The sequence below is a fragment of the Anoplolepis gracilipes genome, chromosome 7 (assembly GCF_047496725.1).
Source record: "Anoplolepis gracilipes chromosome 7, ASM4749672v1, whole genome shotgun sequence".
Taxonomy (NCBI): Eukaryota; Metazoa; Arthropoda; class Insecta; order Hymenoptera; family Formicidae; genus Anoplolepis; species Anoplolepis gracilipes.
The window spans coordinates 6052600-6069676 of record NC_132976.1 but is presented as its reverse complement, the minus strand read 5'-3'; the positions used below and the strand labels follow the sequence as shown (position 1 = coordinate 6069676).

The following is a 17077-nucleotide window of genomic DNA, read 5'->3' as shown; positions in this document are numbered from 1 at the left end:
TCAACGGTGTGTGATACGATCACTTTTATATAACGATAAAACAACTAATCGAGGCGATGTCTGCGCGATATAAGAGCTATTTGTATCCGATAAAACATCGACGCACGTAACGTGATTATCGCGAACACCTAACATCTCGTCGAAGCACGTTATACGCGCGTTTAACTCGCAATTTATTAAGAAAAATATTATCTTCGCGCGAGATACCATCTCGGCAAAAGCGTTACCCGCCGATCAATCTCGTGTTTAATCCGTGACAAAACAGCGAGCACGTGAAATCCTCGGCGAGAATTTGAGGATTCGAGAATAAATCGTTGCATCGTAGGATGCACGAACGGTTCCGCATTAATTTGCATCACATAAGGAGTCTTTCTGTATGTATACATAAGGGTAGCTTACATATCATCTCGCCGGCGGGGTCGCAGATGCTAGCGAGACGACCCCTGCGCGCCATCAACAATTGTCCTGCAATGTTAATGGTGTTGCCGTGTCATTCAGACAAAAAAAAAAACGCTGATTCTCGAGAGACAAGTCACATATTTTTCGCGTCATTAATATACACAGCATGAAAAAATTAAAATGAAAAATAATTATATATGTATATACGTCCCTTAATCTTTTACGAAAAACTTACATTTTTTTGTCTTTCTTAAAAAAATTTGCTATTTTCCTCGGTTCAATGTGACATTGGGTTGTTGCGTAATTTAACGTTTTAAATTATAATAATTAACGTTTTTAATTTATATTTTCATTTAGTGAGAATTATAAATTCCAACATGAGAATTACAACATTGATTCACGGTACATAACGAGAAATATCTTGTTTGTTTATCTTGACGCACATGCACAATGTTTACTAAAGTCGAGATAGGATGTTTACAGTAAAAGGGTTGAAAACGTATTGATTACATTATCTTCAAGGGTTATTCACAATTGATAGATTTCCAAGTCAACAAAATATATCAAAAGTAAATATATGTATCTAAATCAAAGAAATTCAAATTTTTTTTGTCATAATAATTATTTTATCTTAATATTACTTGATATTCAAGCTGCAGATATAGAAATTAATACAGTAAAGTAAAAAGGGAGATAATATAAGAATGATAACACGTTCCAACAGTTTCAAGAAAAATTTATCAGTTAAGATTCAAGGTAAAAACTAATAATTGTATGAATAAAATTAATATACATAACACTTTATCCGAATATATCTGTATTCAAAACACTTTTAATATCGTTATTTGATGTCAGATTTTCTTTTTAATAAATTATTTCAATTTCAGATTTTCTTTTTTATAAATTATTTCGTAAAATGTTATTTTAATTTGCTATTTCTTTAACTTTGAATTAGTATCATTGCACATATTGACACAACAATACAAGCTTTTATTACTACAGAAAATAATGTAAGTAGTAAGACAATATTACGATCGGGACTAAACTTTCTTATTTGACGTAAACTTCTAATATCGGCAGAAATTAAGTGGCTAGCGTTATGGTTAGTTGGCTAAGAAATTGCAAACCAGAATTGCAATCAATTTCTGATTTGTTTATTTTTCATAAAAATCCTCAGAAACTTTACTTTTTAAAGAATATTGATTGAACTTTTTTATACTATGAGACAGCTTTTCTAGTTTAATAGATATTAGACAAAGTAAAATGACATTGAATACATACATAATATTGTGTAGATATGTCGTGCATAATAATGAAAATACAATTATTTTACTTTTTTAAATAAAATATAAATATATATAAAAAGAAAAAAAGAATAAATACTTATTAATATACTTCCTTTATCACATTAGTTTAATTAATTTACGAAAATATTTAATTAGTAGATAGAATTGCGTAGATAGAATTAAAAATTATATTTAAACCTATAAATTACTCAACTAAAATTTCAATGAGATATATTACCGGGTGTTGTATTATTTTTAAAGATAAAACATTTGAAGTAATATAATGAACTTTGTGTTACGATAGAAATTATAATATGTTTTCATTCTATTTTTAAAGAACGTCGAGAATCGATTTATCGCCTTTGGAAACTTAAATACGATATTTTCTAAGAACTTTTCTATCTTTATCACATTTAAGTGGATAACTTGATTGATCGAATAACTTGATTCCAATCTTCATACATTTAAATATACTTACAGTATTTTATTTCAATGATTTTATTAGGATATTTTATTTCGCACGCATAAATTCTCGATTGAAAGTTTTTGTTTTAATTCACTATTAAGTGTAAGTTACATAAAGAACTTTCGCGATGAATTGAAGGGCTACAAAGAAACAATATTACTTTTCCAATTAATTTAAAATACTGTATAATACATTCGACTTTATAAGGTGTTAATTTGACCTTACATAATAAAATCTTTGATATCTAAGAGCAAAGTTTTGTGAAAATAATATCTGATCAAATGTTCGTTAATAAAACATAGACTTGGCAAAGACAACTTGTATACTATGTTTAGCTTAAAATAAAAAATTAATATTATCTATTCTCATATTAATGTTATCGTCCTTATAACACAAAATATAGAAAAATCTAGAAAAGTGGAATTCAAAGGTTGCTACAACACCTCAATATCGATTGGCTCTTTGTACTGGATGTATCAGAAAGAGGGTGAATATCCGGATAAGTCTCGACAAGTGGTTGGCATTCTGCCATGTAAGGTTTAGTAGTACCGCAAAAGTGCAACGCGTCATATATAATGTGTTTGCGTCACTTATGACGGTTTAGCGTAGCATTTTGAACTACTTTCGGACAAAATAGTAGTGCACATTTTGCAGAATGAGGCTAATAAGTGGCTTTTTTGAGACGCAATTAAATTTGTGAAAGCAAAGTAATAATATCGTCGCGAGATACAAGGCAATTCACGCCGCTACGAAATGCACAAGGTGGGGGCTCTCGTTTCATTTTTAGACTGGCGCAATCTGCTTTTTATTGCTATATTTACGACTGCGTGTTCCTAAATAACAAAATTACAATGAAAGATATGCCTTTGCATGGCTGTGAAAACAGCTATAAATTGTAAAACTAATACGTCACAAATGACATTTATAATGATATTTAATTAAATGGATGTTTTGTTGAAAGCGTACAAACTCATTATTCTAGTGAATTCATGCAAAATTTATTGCTCGCCAAAACTTTTCTTTGCATACTATGCGATCTGTACAATATTTCGAATAAGGAAATAATTTACAATTTGTAGTGTAAACTAATTATTTTTAATATCGCGCGTATATACAAAGCAACATAAATGACAATTGATAATAATTATTTTAACATTGATATTTCGTATAAAAGTTAAAAATCTCAAAATTGATATTAAAACAAACTAATTTAATCGAAAAATCAACAAACTAATTTTATCTATATATATATATACTATATTGAAACTCTATATGTGTAAGCATGTGTCATTCTCGGAGTACAAAGAACGCAAGCACGTGTCGGTGCCAAATTTTGAACGTTGCAATAATATGAAATGAGTGTTCAATTATTTATAATTTTTAATAATGATTTCATTGTTAGGTATATTATATTCACTTTTACATCAAAATTTTCATGATTGCTGTCTAAAATGAAGTATTTTCCTTAATATAATATTATTTTTTTTAATAATACAAAAATAATTTTAATGCAATTATTTCTAACCCTCCCAAAAGTTTATTAACTTTAATTAATTAATGCGAAATTATTAATGAGAAATTATTTAGTACAGAAATAAATCGCACGCAAATTTTTATAAAATTGTCGACTGATTGTCGCCTCAAACTCAATGACATATCAATTTTACGACTGTGCGATTATCTTATATATTTATAATCTATTTATATCTATAATGTGTTATATATTGTATATTGTAATCTTAAGCACGTTTTCAGATAAGATAAATGATAACCCACGTGGCGGCTTTAACATTTCAAGTAATTACACAAATAAAACCGATTAGGCACTTTTTCTTCGATATCAATTTTTATTTCGTTTGCAATCCATAAGTTTGCTTTATCGAACTAAAGTCTTTTCATAGAAGAAAACTCATTTATGTGGATATAAGTTTTACAATAGAAGTTTACACGTATTTTCTGGCTTTTAACGTTATAGCATGAGATTACTAACAGTGATATCGAGAGGACTCTTAATTTTATTATAAAGGAAAATACCCTCGAAATAAATAATATTTATATATAGAATATTATTTATGTTTAATAATATTTGACACTTAATCTCTTGAGAATTCCTGCGTAAACTTATTCGAGAAGCTGAGAAATTTCATGTATAATTAAGACCTTGTGTGTCGAACACGAGAAACGATTCTCGTTTCTATGCAAACAATGTTTTATTAATAAACCATAGAACTTGAAACATTTCACCTGTTGATAGACATCTATTATAAATTAACAACAAACAATATAAATTAACTGAATAATATATTAACAATCACGTTATCACATTATCACTTTATCACGTAGAAAACCAGCCTATATCATATTTTAACATACATTTTGAAATAACGTTTGTCACGTCGACGTCATGTCAAAGAATGATATTATGAATTAATATGTCATAATCAGCAAAACACGATGATTGAAAACTGTAAAACCATTACATCCATTATTTATACGACACTTCGTCTTTTCTTCAAAAAGAGTTGAAATAGAATCGAAACATGATCGTGCGACGTTACATCATTATCGAGAAAAGTCGAACAACTTCGATAAGGCAAAGGAACGAAGAATCAACTTACTTGGTCTCTCGTTGTCGGCATCCTCTTTACCGCAGGGGTACGACTGCCGTTGTGAATGATGGTGCTTATGGTGCCGACGATGTCTCCTCTCTCCTGGCAAATGCACGCCCACGTACACCGTGTGCGCCCTGTGACCTGGAAGCAGATGAAAAGGGATGCCTCGTCACGCAGTATCTCTCAACCGGCTTCGGAATTCGCGTGGATTCAGAATGAATTCTCTCGGCTGATAATGAGATACGGGAGTGCACGCGAAAATTAGGTCGGCATCGTTTTATCGCGTAATCTCGCTTATGATAATGCGAGAAGAGTAGAATCTTGCACAGAGGATCTTGCAAAGAGCCTTATATCCTCCCACGAAATCGATTTACACAAGTGTTCGTAACACGGTTGCGTTACATTGGCACATTAGGATGAGCTTAGGTGAAAAGGTCAATAGGTTTGTGCCGATTTTGCGGCAATAGGCGAACGAATGGTTGAACTTTGTGTGTGCGAGGGATGAATATATTAATAGCACACTATTCTGATATAAATAACAATGCAACCTTTCAGTATAATATAGTTTACAGTGACTATCACTACGTGTAGCCTTAGGCTTCGTAAATATTGAAAGCTATCTGCTTGTGATTGCTTCGATAAGCACAGAATTTTTTGTATTGATGTCACGCGAGAGTAATGTCACAATAAGAATGAAGTAAAAAAAATATAGGTAGCCATTCACCGTTATATAATATATTTATAAAACAAATATTTATATATTTTTATAAAAGGGCATTATATAGAAATCAAATGTTTAAAAAAAAATATAAAAGAATTTAAAAAGTATTTATTATATATTTATTCATATAAATCTTAAATTAATATATTAAAATAATATTATCAGCTTTATAAATATTGTTTTATTTCAATGTTAGATTTCTTAGAGAAAATAATTATTAGCAGAAAATTTTCATTTCTATTTAAAAGCAATTGAAAAAAGTTTTAAATTATAATAAGCTAACTGTTCTCCATGAAGTTTCCTCTTTAAAAGATGGGTTGACATTTTTCAATGAAGTTTCGAATTAGGTCCATCGAAAGAGATGAACACTTGTTAAAGGAAGGAGATAAATTTGTTTCGGTAAAGGGTTCAGCGTATCATACAAGATCGTCACATATATGGCCTCTATCCATATGTTTCATTGGCGATACAAGGTGACCCCGTCACATGTACCTATCCATCTATAGCTGACGGTGTTATTTAACGAAGTAACGATTTTCGAAGCTCCTATACGCGCAAGGACAGTCATGTGAGCAAACACTGAAGCCAAATTCGTATTAAACTAACCAATAGCAGGCGTTATTGCCTCGAAGATTTAATGTTTCAATAGAAGCTTGTCTCTTTATTCTTTACTTATATAAAATAATGGTCATAAAAGAATTTTACATGAGCTTTGCGGAATGAGAATCATAATTAAATTATTAAAGATTGCAATATTCTTTTTTATTAAACAAATATTTTGCTTTTATATCCATTTCGTAATAAGTTGCATGACTCATCGTTATCAAAGATCAATTCTGATTGATCTCATCACGACATGCACGATAATGAAATATATAGATTCATCAAACGATATGTTCACAATAAGTCTATAAAAATATATGAATTCGAACCAATATAGCTATTCGATATATCAACTATAATAAACAGTTTTATATCTAAAATTATAATCTTAGAACTTTTAAGCATCAATTGAATACTTTGTGATTAATATAAAATGCTTTGTTTAATAAGTAGATAATATTTCTATTTATTAAATAAATAATAGTGGAAATAAAAATATTTGTGTTGACTATGATTAATTTTATAAACTCTGAGAAAATTTGTAGTTGATGTTTCTTACCTTCATAATCTTTTTCCGTGTAAGATTGATGGGTGATCCGTGCCCCCGGATCCTTCGGAGCCTCATCGTCACCTGTCCCGCCCGCGTGGGCCCCGCCACTGCCAGCTCCCGGCTGCATCCACGGTCTGTAAAAATAAAATAAATTTTTCATCAATTATTGCGATGCCGATAGCTGATTCTCTATATGTATTCGTTGCGTTAATGAACGCATATTTATGTTATTAACGAGTTTCTAACTGGCAAGAATGTTATTTGTCTGTAATTTTATCTTCTTTCCAAAACGTATTATTTCTAGTGGTAAATTTCCTAAAAAATATTATACAAAATATTAGTGTTTTATTAAGTAACTAACTTTTTTTAGAAACCTATATATGTATATATAAAATACTTTTGTACTTTTTTATTAATCTTAGTGCTCTGTTGCATTAATCGAATAAAATTGAAAATTGTCTATTTATTTCAGAGGTGTAGAAAAATGCCAAGTATGCGCACAAGTGTGCATCGCGAAATAGTTCGTGGGTGTCTATTCACGAAATATTCCGTGGGCGTCTGTTCACGACCGTCCGTAACTACTGTCAGTAACTACGCGAGTTAATAATAATTAAACTTCCTCAGGCGGGGACACTTTGCTCGCAACCGCTTCCTCCTCATGTTTCTTTTTTATGCTATTAAGTTTTATATTATTTTTTTCAATTGTTTTTATATTTACTTCTTTAATCTTCGAGCAGGTTATTTAGTTTCATATATGTAATTAAATATGATTTAATTCTGCGTCATGCGATTTAACTCTGCGTAATAAATTAATTTTATTACTAGTTGTCTAATACAAATAATGTACATGTGTATTAATAATAATAATGCACATTTTCACATTGTATTCCCGACAATATATTTGTTCCAATTTGTAATTTATTGTGAGATACTTTTCATGCACATTTCATCGCGAGAGATGTAAATTTCAACGCTTTCTTCAACCTTTCGCTCAATAAGAATAAATTAGCACATAAGTTAACTCAATTTTCATTTTTATACTTGATTTTATAATCGATTTTATAATCAAACAAAAAGATTTTTTAAGAGAAAGACATTTTTTAATAAATTAATGTAATAGAAGTTATACATGTTTTAAATATTGTAAGTATATAAATATAAATATTGTAAAGCCTATTAGTATTAAAAACTTAATTAAAATATAATGGCATTCTGTTTAGTACGAAAATTTATAATTAATCTAAATTTACATTTAATTTAAATTTTATGGTTAATTAAAGAATATAGAATTTTACTTATCGTTGATAATGCTAATAAAATCATTTTTTATATTATCAAAATACTGATGTATATAAAAAATTATAGGTTAACTAATAGCATGTGCAATTGATATAAAAAAGTGAATTTTTTTAAATTTTGTTTTATATATACATATTTTTTAATTTTTATATAAAAATAGTATTTGTTTCTATTAAATATATTTCTTCAATGTTCATTCAAAGTTACATGTCTTATCAATCATTACGATCAGCTGATTATTTTTTATTGAACTAATATGAGTACAAGTTATACAACTCTGTAGTAAGATATCATTTTGTTCTACTTATTACGCATTCTATATCTGTTCTCATATTACATAGGAAACTTACTTGCAATGCTGAATAAATGCATAAAATCACTGCATTCAAAGCAGCTGATAGATAGTCAATTTAGGAATATTTTTACAATCAAAATTGCATATCAAAATGAGAAAAGTTAGAGATATTTACTATAAAATTTATTATAAAATAGTTTCGATCAATCGGATATGAAATTAAACACGGATTGATTACAAATCAGAAAAGAGAAAATAGACAGCTATTATATAATATGAGGAATCCAAATGTAACATTTCAACGAAAATTGACTGATTAGGCATATGTGCATAATAATGTATTGTGATAATAACTGAAGAAAATAAAAGTGAATTTAATCGTAGCCTATGTAAAGCTAACATTTTGATTAAATTATATTTCTTTCTCACAATTATGTTACTATTAATGCAGCGTGCATATTAACGTTTATATAATACACGCCATTATTTAATTGCACATTATTTCAGAATAATAAATTTAATCATGCACTGATAACTGATTTTATACCATGATGAATTCAATGTAGATAGCAATATTGAGATAGAAATTGTAATATATTTTTTAAACACTTGAAATAGTCAATGTAGTTCATAAATTTAGCTTCTAATAAAATATATAAAACAATTATATTAGAATAAAAAAATTTTACTAATATTAAAAGTTTACTAATATTAAAGTAAAAACATTATTATTCCTTGATATTGAGAACTACATATTTTAAATTATAAACATATTTATGTTTAACGTAACGTACTTTCAACATAATTATTTCATATTGACGTATACAATAATTTTTAAATAAGTAGTTTTGCACGAAAATGAGAAAAGTTGGAGACAGTTGTCAAAATAGTTTCGATTAAACAAGTATGAAACGGAATGCGAGTTGATTACAAATCAGAATAGGGAAAACAAACGTGGGCAGTAATCTAAACATAGCATTTCGCAACATTGCTTCAAGCGATTCGTTTATTAAATATCGATGAAGATATCGCTATAAAAAGATACAATTATCATTTTATTCCGAAAACATTTTAAAAATATAATTAAGTTTCAGTGGAGGATACTTGATTATTTCAATCTGACGTTACAAAGTTGTTTAGTTAAATCAACAATTATATTCACTTAATTCTAAATTTATGTAATATTGAAAAAAAACTTCTTTTATTTAAATAGAATATTAGAAAAATCCTCTTTTATTTAAATGAAAAACACTTATTGTCGGATTTCTCAAAAGAAGCAAGCGTAATAATGTAGTTGGTTATTATGATATTTTGTCACGAGACAATGAAGATTACGAAATCATCTTCTTCCTCTGAGACATTTACTAATTTCCTTCGACATCCTTAATCTCTGTTCTCACGTTTATCAACGGTTGTTAGGGCAGCTTTAATGTTAAATGGGCATTATGACAGAATGTACAAAAAATATTGGAAAATTAGAATTTGTATATATAAGCAGTTATACAATTTATTTTTAGTAAGAAAACAATATGCTCAACGTGAAATTACTGAGAAATTGCCTAGAGAAAAACGTTTATTTTTTTTTTTAAATATTCCGTGTATATTAGTATGCGAAATGTTCAGTTCTTTTTGTCTTTCAAGTTTATGGTCATTTGAGATCGTGATTAACTAGTTTTAAGGCGATCGATCCAAGCTTCAAACACACAGCAACTCGTATGCATAAACAATGTATCTCGCAAACAAAAGTTTGACATCACTATTATTGTCTAGGATGTAAGTTTCTCTGTAACAGAAATAGCTACGCTACGGTTATCTATATAAATTTACGTTCGTACATCGATCGTCGGACTATCATGGTCGTCACGATTCTATCGGTATTCCGTTCCTTTTACGCTCGCAAAAGCGATTCGATTATCATGCTAATCGCGATTTAATTCTGGGACCCGAGCAGCTGTTTCATAGAACGGACAGTTCCGCACGTGTCATGTTTCTCTCCGACGCGACGTGACAAATTTCTTTTACACATAAGAACCTGCAATTATGGGGGACAATAGCAGTAATGACAATGATAACAATGCAGTTGATAGAAGTAAATGGCAGTAAATGGCAATGATTGAATTCGCTACTGCGTTTTGATATCAGAAAGAGAGACGATTTGTAAATTAATTTAAATATGATAATATTTGCCGAGTAAGTATAACGAAATGCAAGATATTTTAAAGTTAAATAAAATACAGATTATTTTTTCTTGTTACGTTTTAATTAAATCAAATTTTGCAAATCTCTTTCAGTTTATATAAAAAATATTATTGATAAAATATATTGTTCTTTTCTCTTATCAACTTTTTTGTAATTTATTAGATTATTTTTAATTTTTAATATTGGATTATTAATTATAGTTGTCATATTTTACCAACAAATAATTGTAAAATATTCATTTATAAGTATTAGAAAACTATAGAAATAATAAACACACACATAAAGCCACTTCATCAACTTTAACACAGAAGTTGTAATATGACGTATAATATATAAATTATAATGATTCTTATTACTTTAAACGTGGAAGATTTAGATGTCTCAACAAAATTATGAATAAATGATATAAATATCACATTATTATGATTATTATAATGATTAGATTGTGTCGCATAGTAAAAAATGTAATTTTAATGAAATTTATTAAAGTATTATAAATTTATAAATTTAAATTATTATAATTAAATTAATTTATATCATATATTTAAATTATTAAAATTTTATAAGTTTATAAATTTTACATACGTATATGCATAAAAAAATTGATAATAATTAACAAAGAACGATGCTACGAAGTTTGCTAGAACATAATGTGCGGCATGATACTTATTTTTGTCGTGATAATGTGAATCACACCAGCGTGCGACATGAACAGGCATATAAAAAAAAAAAATAAAATGATATACTACAATTATCCACCTACACTGTGGATGTTAATTTTGATACACGTGTTATACCACAGTTTATGCCTTGTCATCTCATAACAAAGACTAAGTTATATTAAGTAAAGTTATATTAAATGATAATATATTCCTCTGTCTGTTATTTTTGTGTATATGTGAAACTCTTTGTTACATACACTTGTCATTTAATATTTGTATTTTCTATTTTTAACTGCGAAGGCTTCTTTGTTTACTTTACTTGTTTATTCAATTGTGCTATTTATTCCGCCATGGTTTTTTAAATAATATTTGTTTAATATACATATATATATATATATAACTTTTAAGCAATAAGAAATATTAATAATTACATAAAACTTTTAAATTAAATTTGTTTTATATAAATAATAAAATGTCAGACGAGATAAGACAGTAGATTAGAATGAAAAAGTAAATGATAGTTTTACTTGTCTAAGAATGTATTACCTTTTCCGAAGTGGTCAATCTTTGTTCTTAGCCTTGTCTGACAACTTCCAACTTCGATGACACTCAATCACGCGAGACAGATGTTTGAGATGATCATCGAGCGAGCGACATTTCTTATATCTTCCCGATAACACGTGGCGGGAAACAATTAAACGTTACACATCACATATACACCTCGTCACAGATGCAACTGACGCAGCCAAAGACGAGCTTTACGCGACGCGAATCAGTCGCGGATAGAATGGGAAGGGGACGGTTCGCGCTTAATCTGCTTTTCGTGGGCGCTGCCAGGTGCGGTTCTCGGCGATGGACGCAATTGCAGCGCTCGATATAAACGCGAACGACGTATACACGTGCTGTCAGGGTCGCCCCGGTGTGTGTCTTCGTGAAGAAAGACAGTAGAATACGACGATGTCGCGATCCCGCGTTATGCATTCTCAATGAAATAGCCTCTTTGAAGGTCCGCGCCTAACGACGACCTTCTATCTTATGTGTGCTCCATAATTAATGTATTAAGTTTGGTGTACAATTTATTGAGACGGACTCTCACTGATACGGAAATTATTTGTGTATACGTTAATGTGTTAAATAACTGAGATAATAATATAATTGACAAAAATTAGTTTATACTCTTATGTTAGATAATTAATCATATAGAGAAAAAATCGATATAGCTGAATATTAAAACATCTAATCGATTAACTCGTCAACAACATTGCTTTAATAAATATTTTATTATATTATATTTTTGTGATATATATTGTCATCTCTCGTCCAAAAATGATAAATGTAAATACTTCAACTCTAAAAATAGATTTTCATCAATTTTGTTTATTATTATAAATAAAAAGTGTAGTGTCTGTCGTAGAGAAATTATCTCGCGTAGTACAAACAATTGTCTCTAGTGCATCATCCATTCATTGCACTTTCGAGATTCCTTTCGTGATCTCGTGTGAGGTCACTCGATGGAATGTCAAGATCGCATAGTCGTCGAACCATCAACTACCGTCAAATAGATAATTACCGCAATACGATTACCCAAGTTGTACCTATGTATAAAGCTCTACATAATGATCGACCTATTTATCCGGGTTGTCTCCATAATAGGCGAAGGCTAATTTGATAAAAGAGGAAAATGATCGCATTGTTTGATTTCTAGAAGAATTGGTCGCGTGATTTATCGGTGGATATACGAATCGTCACCCTGTTCTTCCTCTTTTTTACGAAAATTATTTAGTCACCGATATTATAAAAAATTATTGAATAAATAATGTTTGCATAAAATTATTAGATGTAAAATGTTATATCAAACGTAAAATCAGAAAATATGAAAATTATTCAAAACTTCAATTATTAATCAATCAATTATTTGATCGCAAATATTAAAATTAAGAGCTTACTTTTCTGTTTATTGAAACCATACTTATAATCAATGTGAATCAATTTTTATGTCAAAATAATCTAATTAAAAAATTTGCTATAAAAAAATTTTTAATTTTATTAATAAAGAAAAAAATACTTTTGATTATGTTAGAAATAAAATGTTATAGACACATATTACATATTTTTAATTATTAAAATATTTCATATTTAACTCATTTAAGTGCTATTGTACTTTTAATAAAAAAAGATAAAGAATTTGTCTAACGAAAAGGTTTAAATGTATAACAAATATTTTAGTATTTTATGAACTAAATATCGATAGAAAGTATATAGTGACAAAAGGAACTAACGCTTCGCGGTGCATTGCGCTGTGCTTCCGGTTTCGGAGCGAGCAAACGAATTTCGACGAGGAAGCGGACAATGCTCGGGATGATGATCAAGCACGGACGTCGGCGGACGGGCCAATGAGAGCATTAACAAGCGGCAACAACGTCAAATGAAAAAGTCCTTGTAATACGGCACTTTTCCGCGGACATGCGGCGATAATTGACGGTTTAATAGAGACGAAAATGACGGAGTGTCATTATAAGGTAGGCACGTATGGTGATTCATAGCGATGGCCGTATGCAATTTGCTTGTAAACGTATTAATTACATAATTTGACGACGATTCAAATCTAAAGAGTAATTAATGTCTCCTATATGGTACATTGATTATCACCAATATCGTGATTACCAATAATTATCTTCATTAAAGGCAATCCAAATTCGCAGCTCAATGATTACTAATCTCAAAAAGAAAATGTCAGTGTCTGTGCTAATGCTAAATAAATGTTGAAATCCTCTGTAAATATAGAAATTTAACGCATTGTGATTTTGATTTTTAATATTATTAAAAGATATTAAAATATGTATTTATTTATTTATTTTTTATCTACAAAAGACGGTATATTTTATTTAAAATACATCTTTATATAAAAATACAGTATTTAAATATTTTTAATATATTAATTGTATGAAACAATGAGAAATAAAAAATTCTCTTAAAAATGTATATTTTTTAAAATTAACATTTTATTGAATTTTTGTGTCATTCTATTTTCTTTTTAAATATTCGATAATAATAACTTGTTGAATGGAATATGGTTAACGCAAGAACTTTTTCGGCTTTCAAATGGTATTATATCAAAAATATATCATGTTTCACTTGTCACAAAAATAAAAGATGAATAAAACAAATTGGCTTTAAAAAAGAGCAAAACATTTTCAACACGAAATATTTCAATGTTTTAAGAGTACAAAAAATGAAAAACATAAAGCTCGACTTAGCATCAAATTTAAACGTGTCAATTAAATATTTATTAGTTGTTTCTTTGACTTCAGGCATAATCAATGCAAGTGTAAAAAACTTGCGAAAGAAATTGAGCTTCGAATCAGGTTATAATGTATGAAATGTTTTCTGAAAGATATCATCTGTTCATATAAAATAGCTATTTTAGTAAAACCGAAGATTAGCACTTGTTATGTCAAAAAATTTGTCATTAAAATTATATATGTAACTTTAATGATAAATACATTACATATACATTATACATGGCATGTATATATAACATCGCTACTATCTTTCTTGAAACATGATTATTGCAACATGTCTAGATAATCCATCAAATATTTTTATGAAAGAGCTAATGAATAATAAATGAATAACAAATAAATTCCGATTAATGTTATGTCGTAAACGTATCAACGCGTGTATTAACGAGATGTTTATTTTTCAGTCTAACAGATAATCGTAAAAAAAAACTGAGGACTAAAACTCGCGACAAACCGATAACGAAATTCATCAAAAATCATACACGACAGATGCAATTAACGAACGTGACTCGTGAAATGATAATTTTACTATATATCTTTGTTCCATACATCAATACTATATTTACATACTGAAATACGTAATTTCGCGCACACGTGTTATAAATTAAATGGTTTTAATCAATCTTGGAAGAGCTAATAGTAAGATATTATTGATATAAAAAAGTGAATAGTGACCTTATTAATAATAATCGAAAGATAAATAAGAATGATGAATTGAAGATTGATTTATACGTTATGCATACTTTGAAAAATATGACAAGCCAAAACTTGATTTACTAAAATTTAGGAGTCTCCACCACGTGCTGTTGTCCTTATTTAATACTCTTTCCCCTACGCTTACTATATAATATACGACGAAAAGTTGTAAAGCTGCTTTATGTTATCAAGACTTAACATAAATACATATATTGAAATTAGCAAAATTGTCGGTAGCTTGAAGCAGTTTCAAATAGCTACTAAGGGGAAAAGATGAAGATTTGTACAGGGTGACGGAATAATAGGAGAAAAACACTGGTCCATTATTCTAATCTACGTAGATGATTCTAATCGCCAAAACTAGTTGAAGTAACTTTTGCATTATAGTTGAGAAAGCATATCGGATCATAATGCGATTTATAAGATGATTTTAGTGTATTGTGAGTCAGAGTTTATGTGCGTAAAATAATGCATACTATTTTATGATAAATAGAGATTTTTTCTAAAATTTATAGATAATTATTAAATTGTTTGTAAGTTTGAATTAAGATTGTTATTTTTAGTTTATATGACGCGAATATAAATTTTTTAATATTTTTATATAATGTATGCATTTTTATAATTTATATTATAAAGCATCAATAAGTTGTAGAAAAGAGATTCGTTATGATCATCGATATTAAAGCAAGTTGGCGCAGTATATTAAATCTTTCACAATATCTCATCTTACGTAAGACGTTTATAAGAGAGAAACATATCACAAGCAATTTTATATAAAATGATAGTTATAAATAGATTGGAAAATTTATTTTATCCTATTTTAAGAGAGAAGAAAATTGAGAAGAGAATCGCAAAGTAAGTATCTCGTCGGTGAAATAAAACGGCAAGAAAGCCTAATCAATTGTCATTTTAAATATAATACTACATAAATTTCTCGTGCACTTTTAAGATACAAAAGGTCAAAGATCGATTATCCTTGAATAGATTACTTTCTACAATATTAATTTTATTCTTCTATTACTTTTTAATGACCTTGCTCTTTTCCACTCTAAAATAAATAAACTATATTTATATGTAACTGTAGTGCGCTAAAATACTTTTTTTCTGACTGAAAAAAATATTTGTATTCGCCTGATTCGTATCTACATCGTGCGTTTCTTTATATCTGGAATTTTATTCGTTTACTAATTTGAAATTTACTAATTTGACAACAAACGTATATTTTTGTTCCTCCTAATTTTAAGATTTATCTTTCAGATTATTTCGTTAAATTCGTTTATAAAATTTTCCAGCAACAATTATTTTTCTTAATTATCTTCGATCGCTTTTAGTTACCAATCTGTCAATTATAAGGATTATTTAGATTGTCTGGATCATCGAAACCAATTAAATGGGATTATGCTTATTTTCAATCTGAGCTAATCGTTTTCTGCTCAATCGAATGTTACTTATCGATTTGAGATACAGATATATTTTTTATAAAACAAGTAGTAGCCAATTATAATGATTCGAGAATAATTATTAATAATAATAAATCAGTTATTTTGAAAATAATAAGTACAATATATAATGTCTGCGCTAACACTTTGATAAATGCTATTTAAATATTATTGCTATCTGAATTTTATTCTATTTAAAATTAAAGTTTGATTGGACTAAATTTACACTTGATAATAATATATGCGTAATAAAAAATAATATAATAACAAATATATGAAAATAATATAATAATATAATAATAAAGATACAATAAAAAAATATTACAAAATAATATAATAATAAATGTATAATGTCTGCGCTAACACTTTGATAAATACTATTTAAATATTATTGCTATCTGAATTTTATTCTATTTAAAATTAAAGTTTGATTGGACTAAATTTACACTTAATAATAATATATGCGCAATAAAAAATAATATAATAATAAATATATGAAAATAATATAATAATAAAGATACAATAAAAAAATAATAAAAAATAATAAA

The 17077-nt window shown here is 28.2% G+C and overlaps 1 protein-coding gene across 13 annotated transcripts in view; it reads right to left on the bottom strand.

Annotated features, from left to right (window-relative positions):
• Ndae1 (Na[+]-driven anion exchanger 1) overlaps positions 1-17077 on the bottom strand; it is a 54428-nt gene that overhangs the window by 26560 nt on the left and 10791 nt on the right. For 11 of the 13 annotated variants that reach the window (XR_012047118.1, XR_012047119.1, XM_072896735.1 and 8 more), the window contains 3 exons: positions 6647-6771; positions 4770-4904; positions 400-465 (listed from right to left, as the gene is read on the bottom strand). Coding sequence is in view for 11 of the 13 variants with exons in the window: in XM_072896743.1 (XP_072752844.1) it covers positions 400-465; positions 4770-4904; positions 6647-6771 (326 nt within the window). In the remaining 2 variants the exon portion in view is untranslated. Of the gene's footprint in view, positions 1-399; positions 466-4769; positions 4905-6646; positions 6772-11638; positions 12987-17077 lie in introns of those variants that run through there. The other 2 variants (XM_072896736.1, XM_072896738.1) reach the window with 2 other exon arrangements.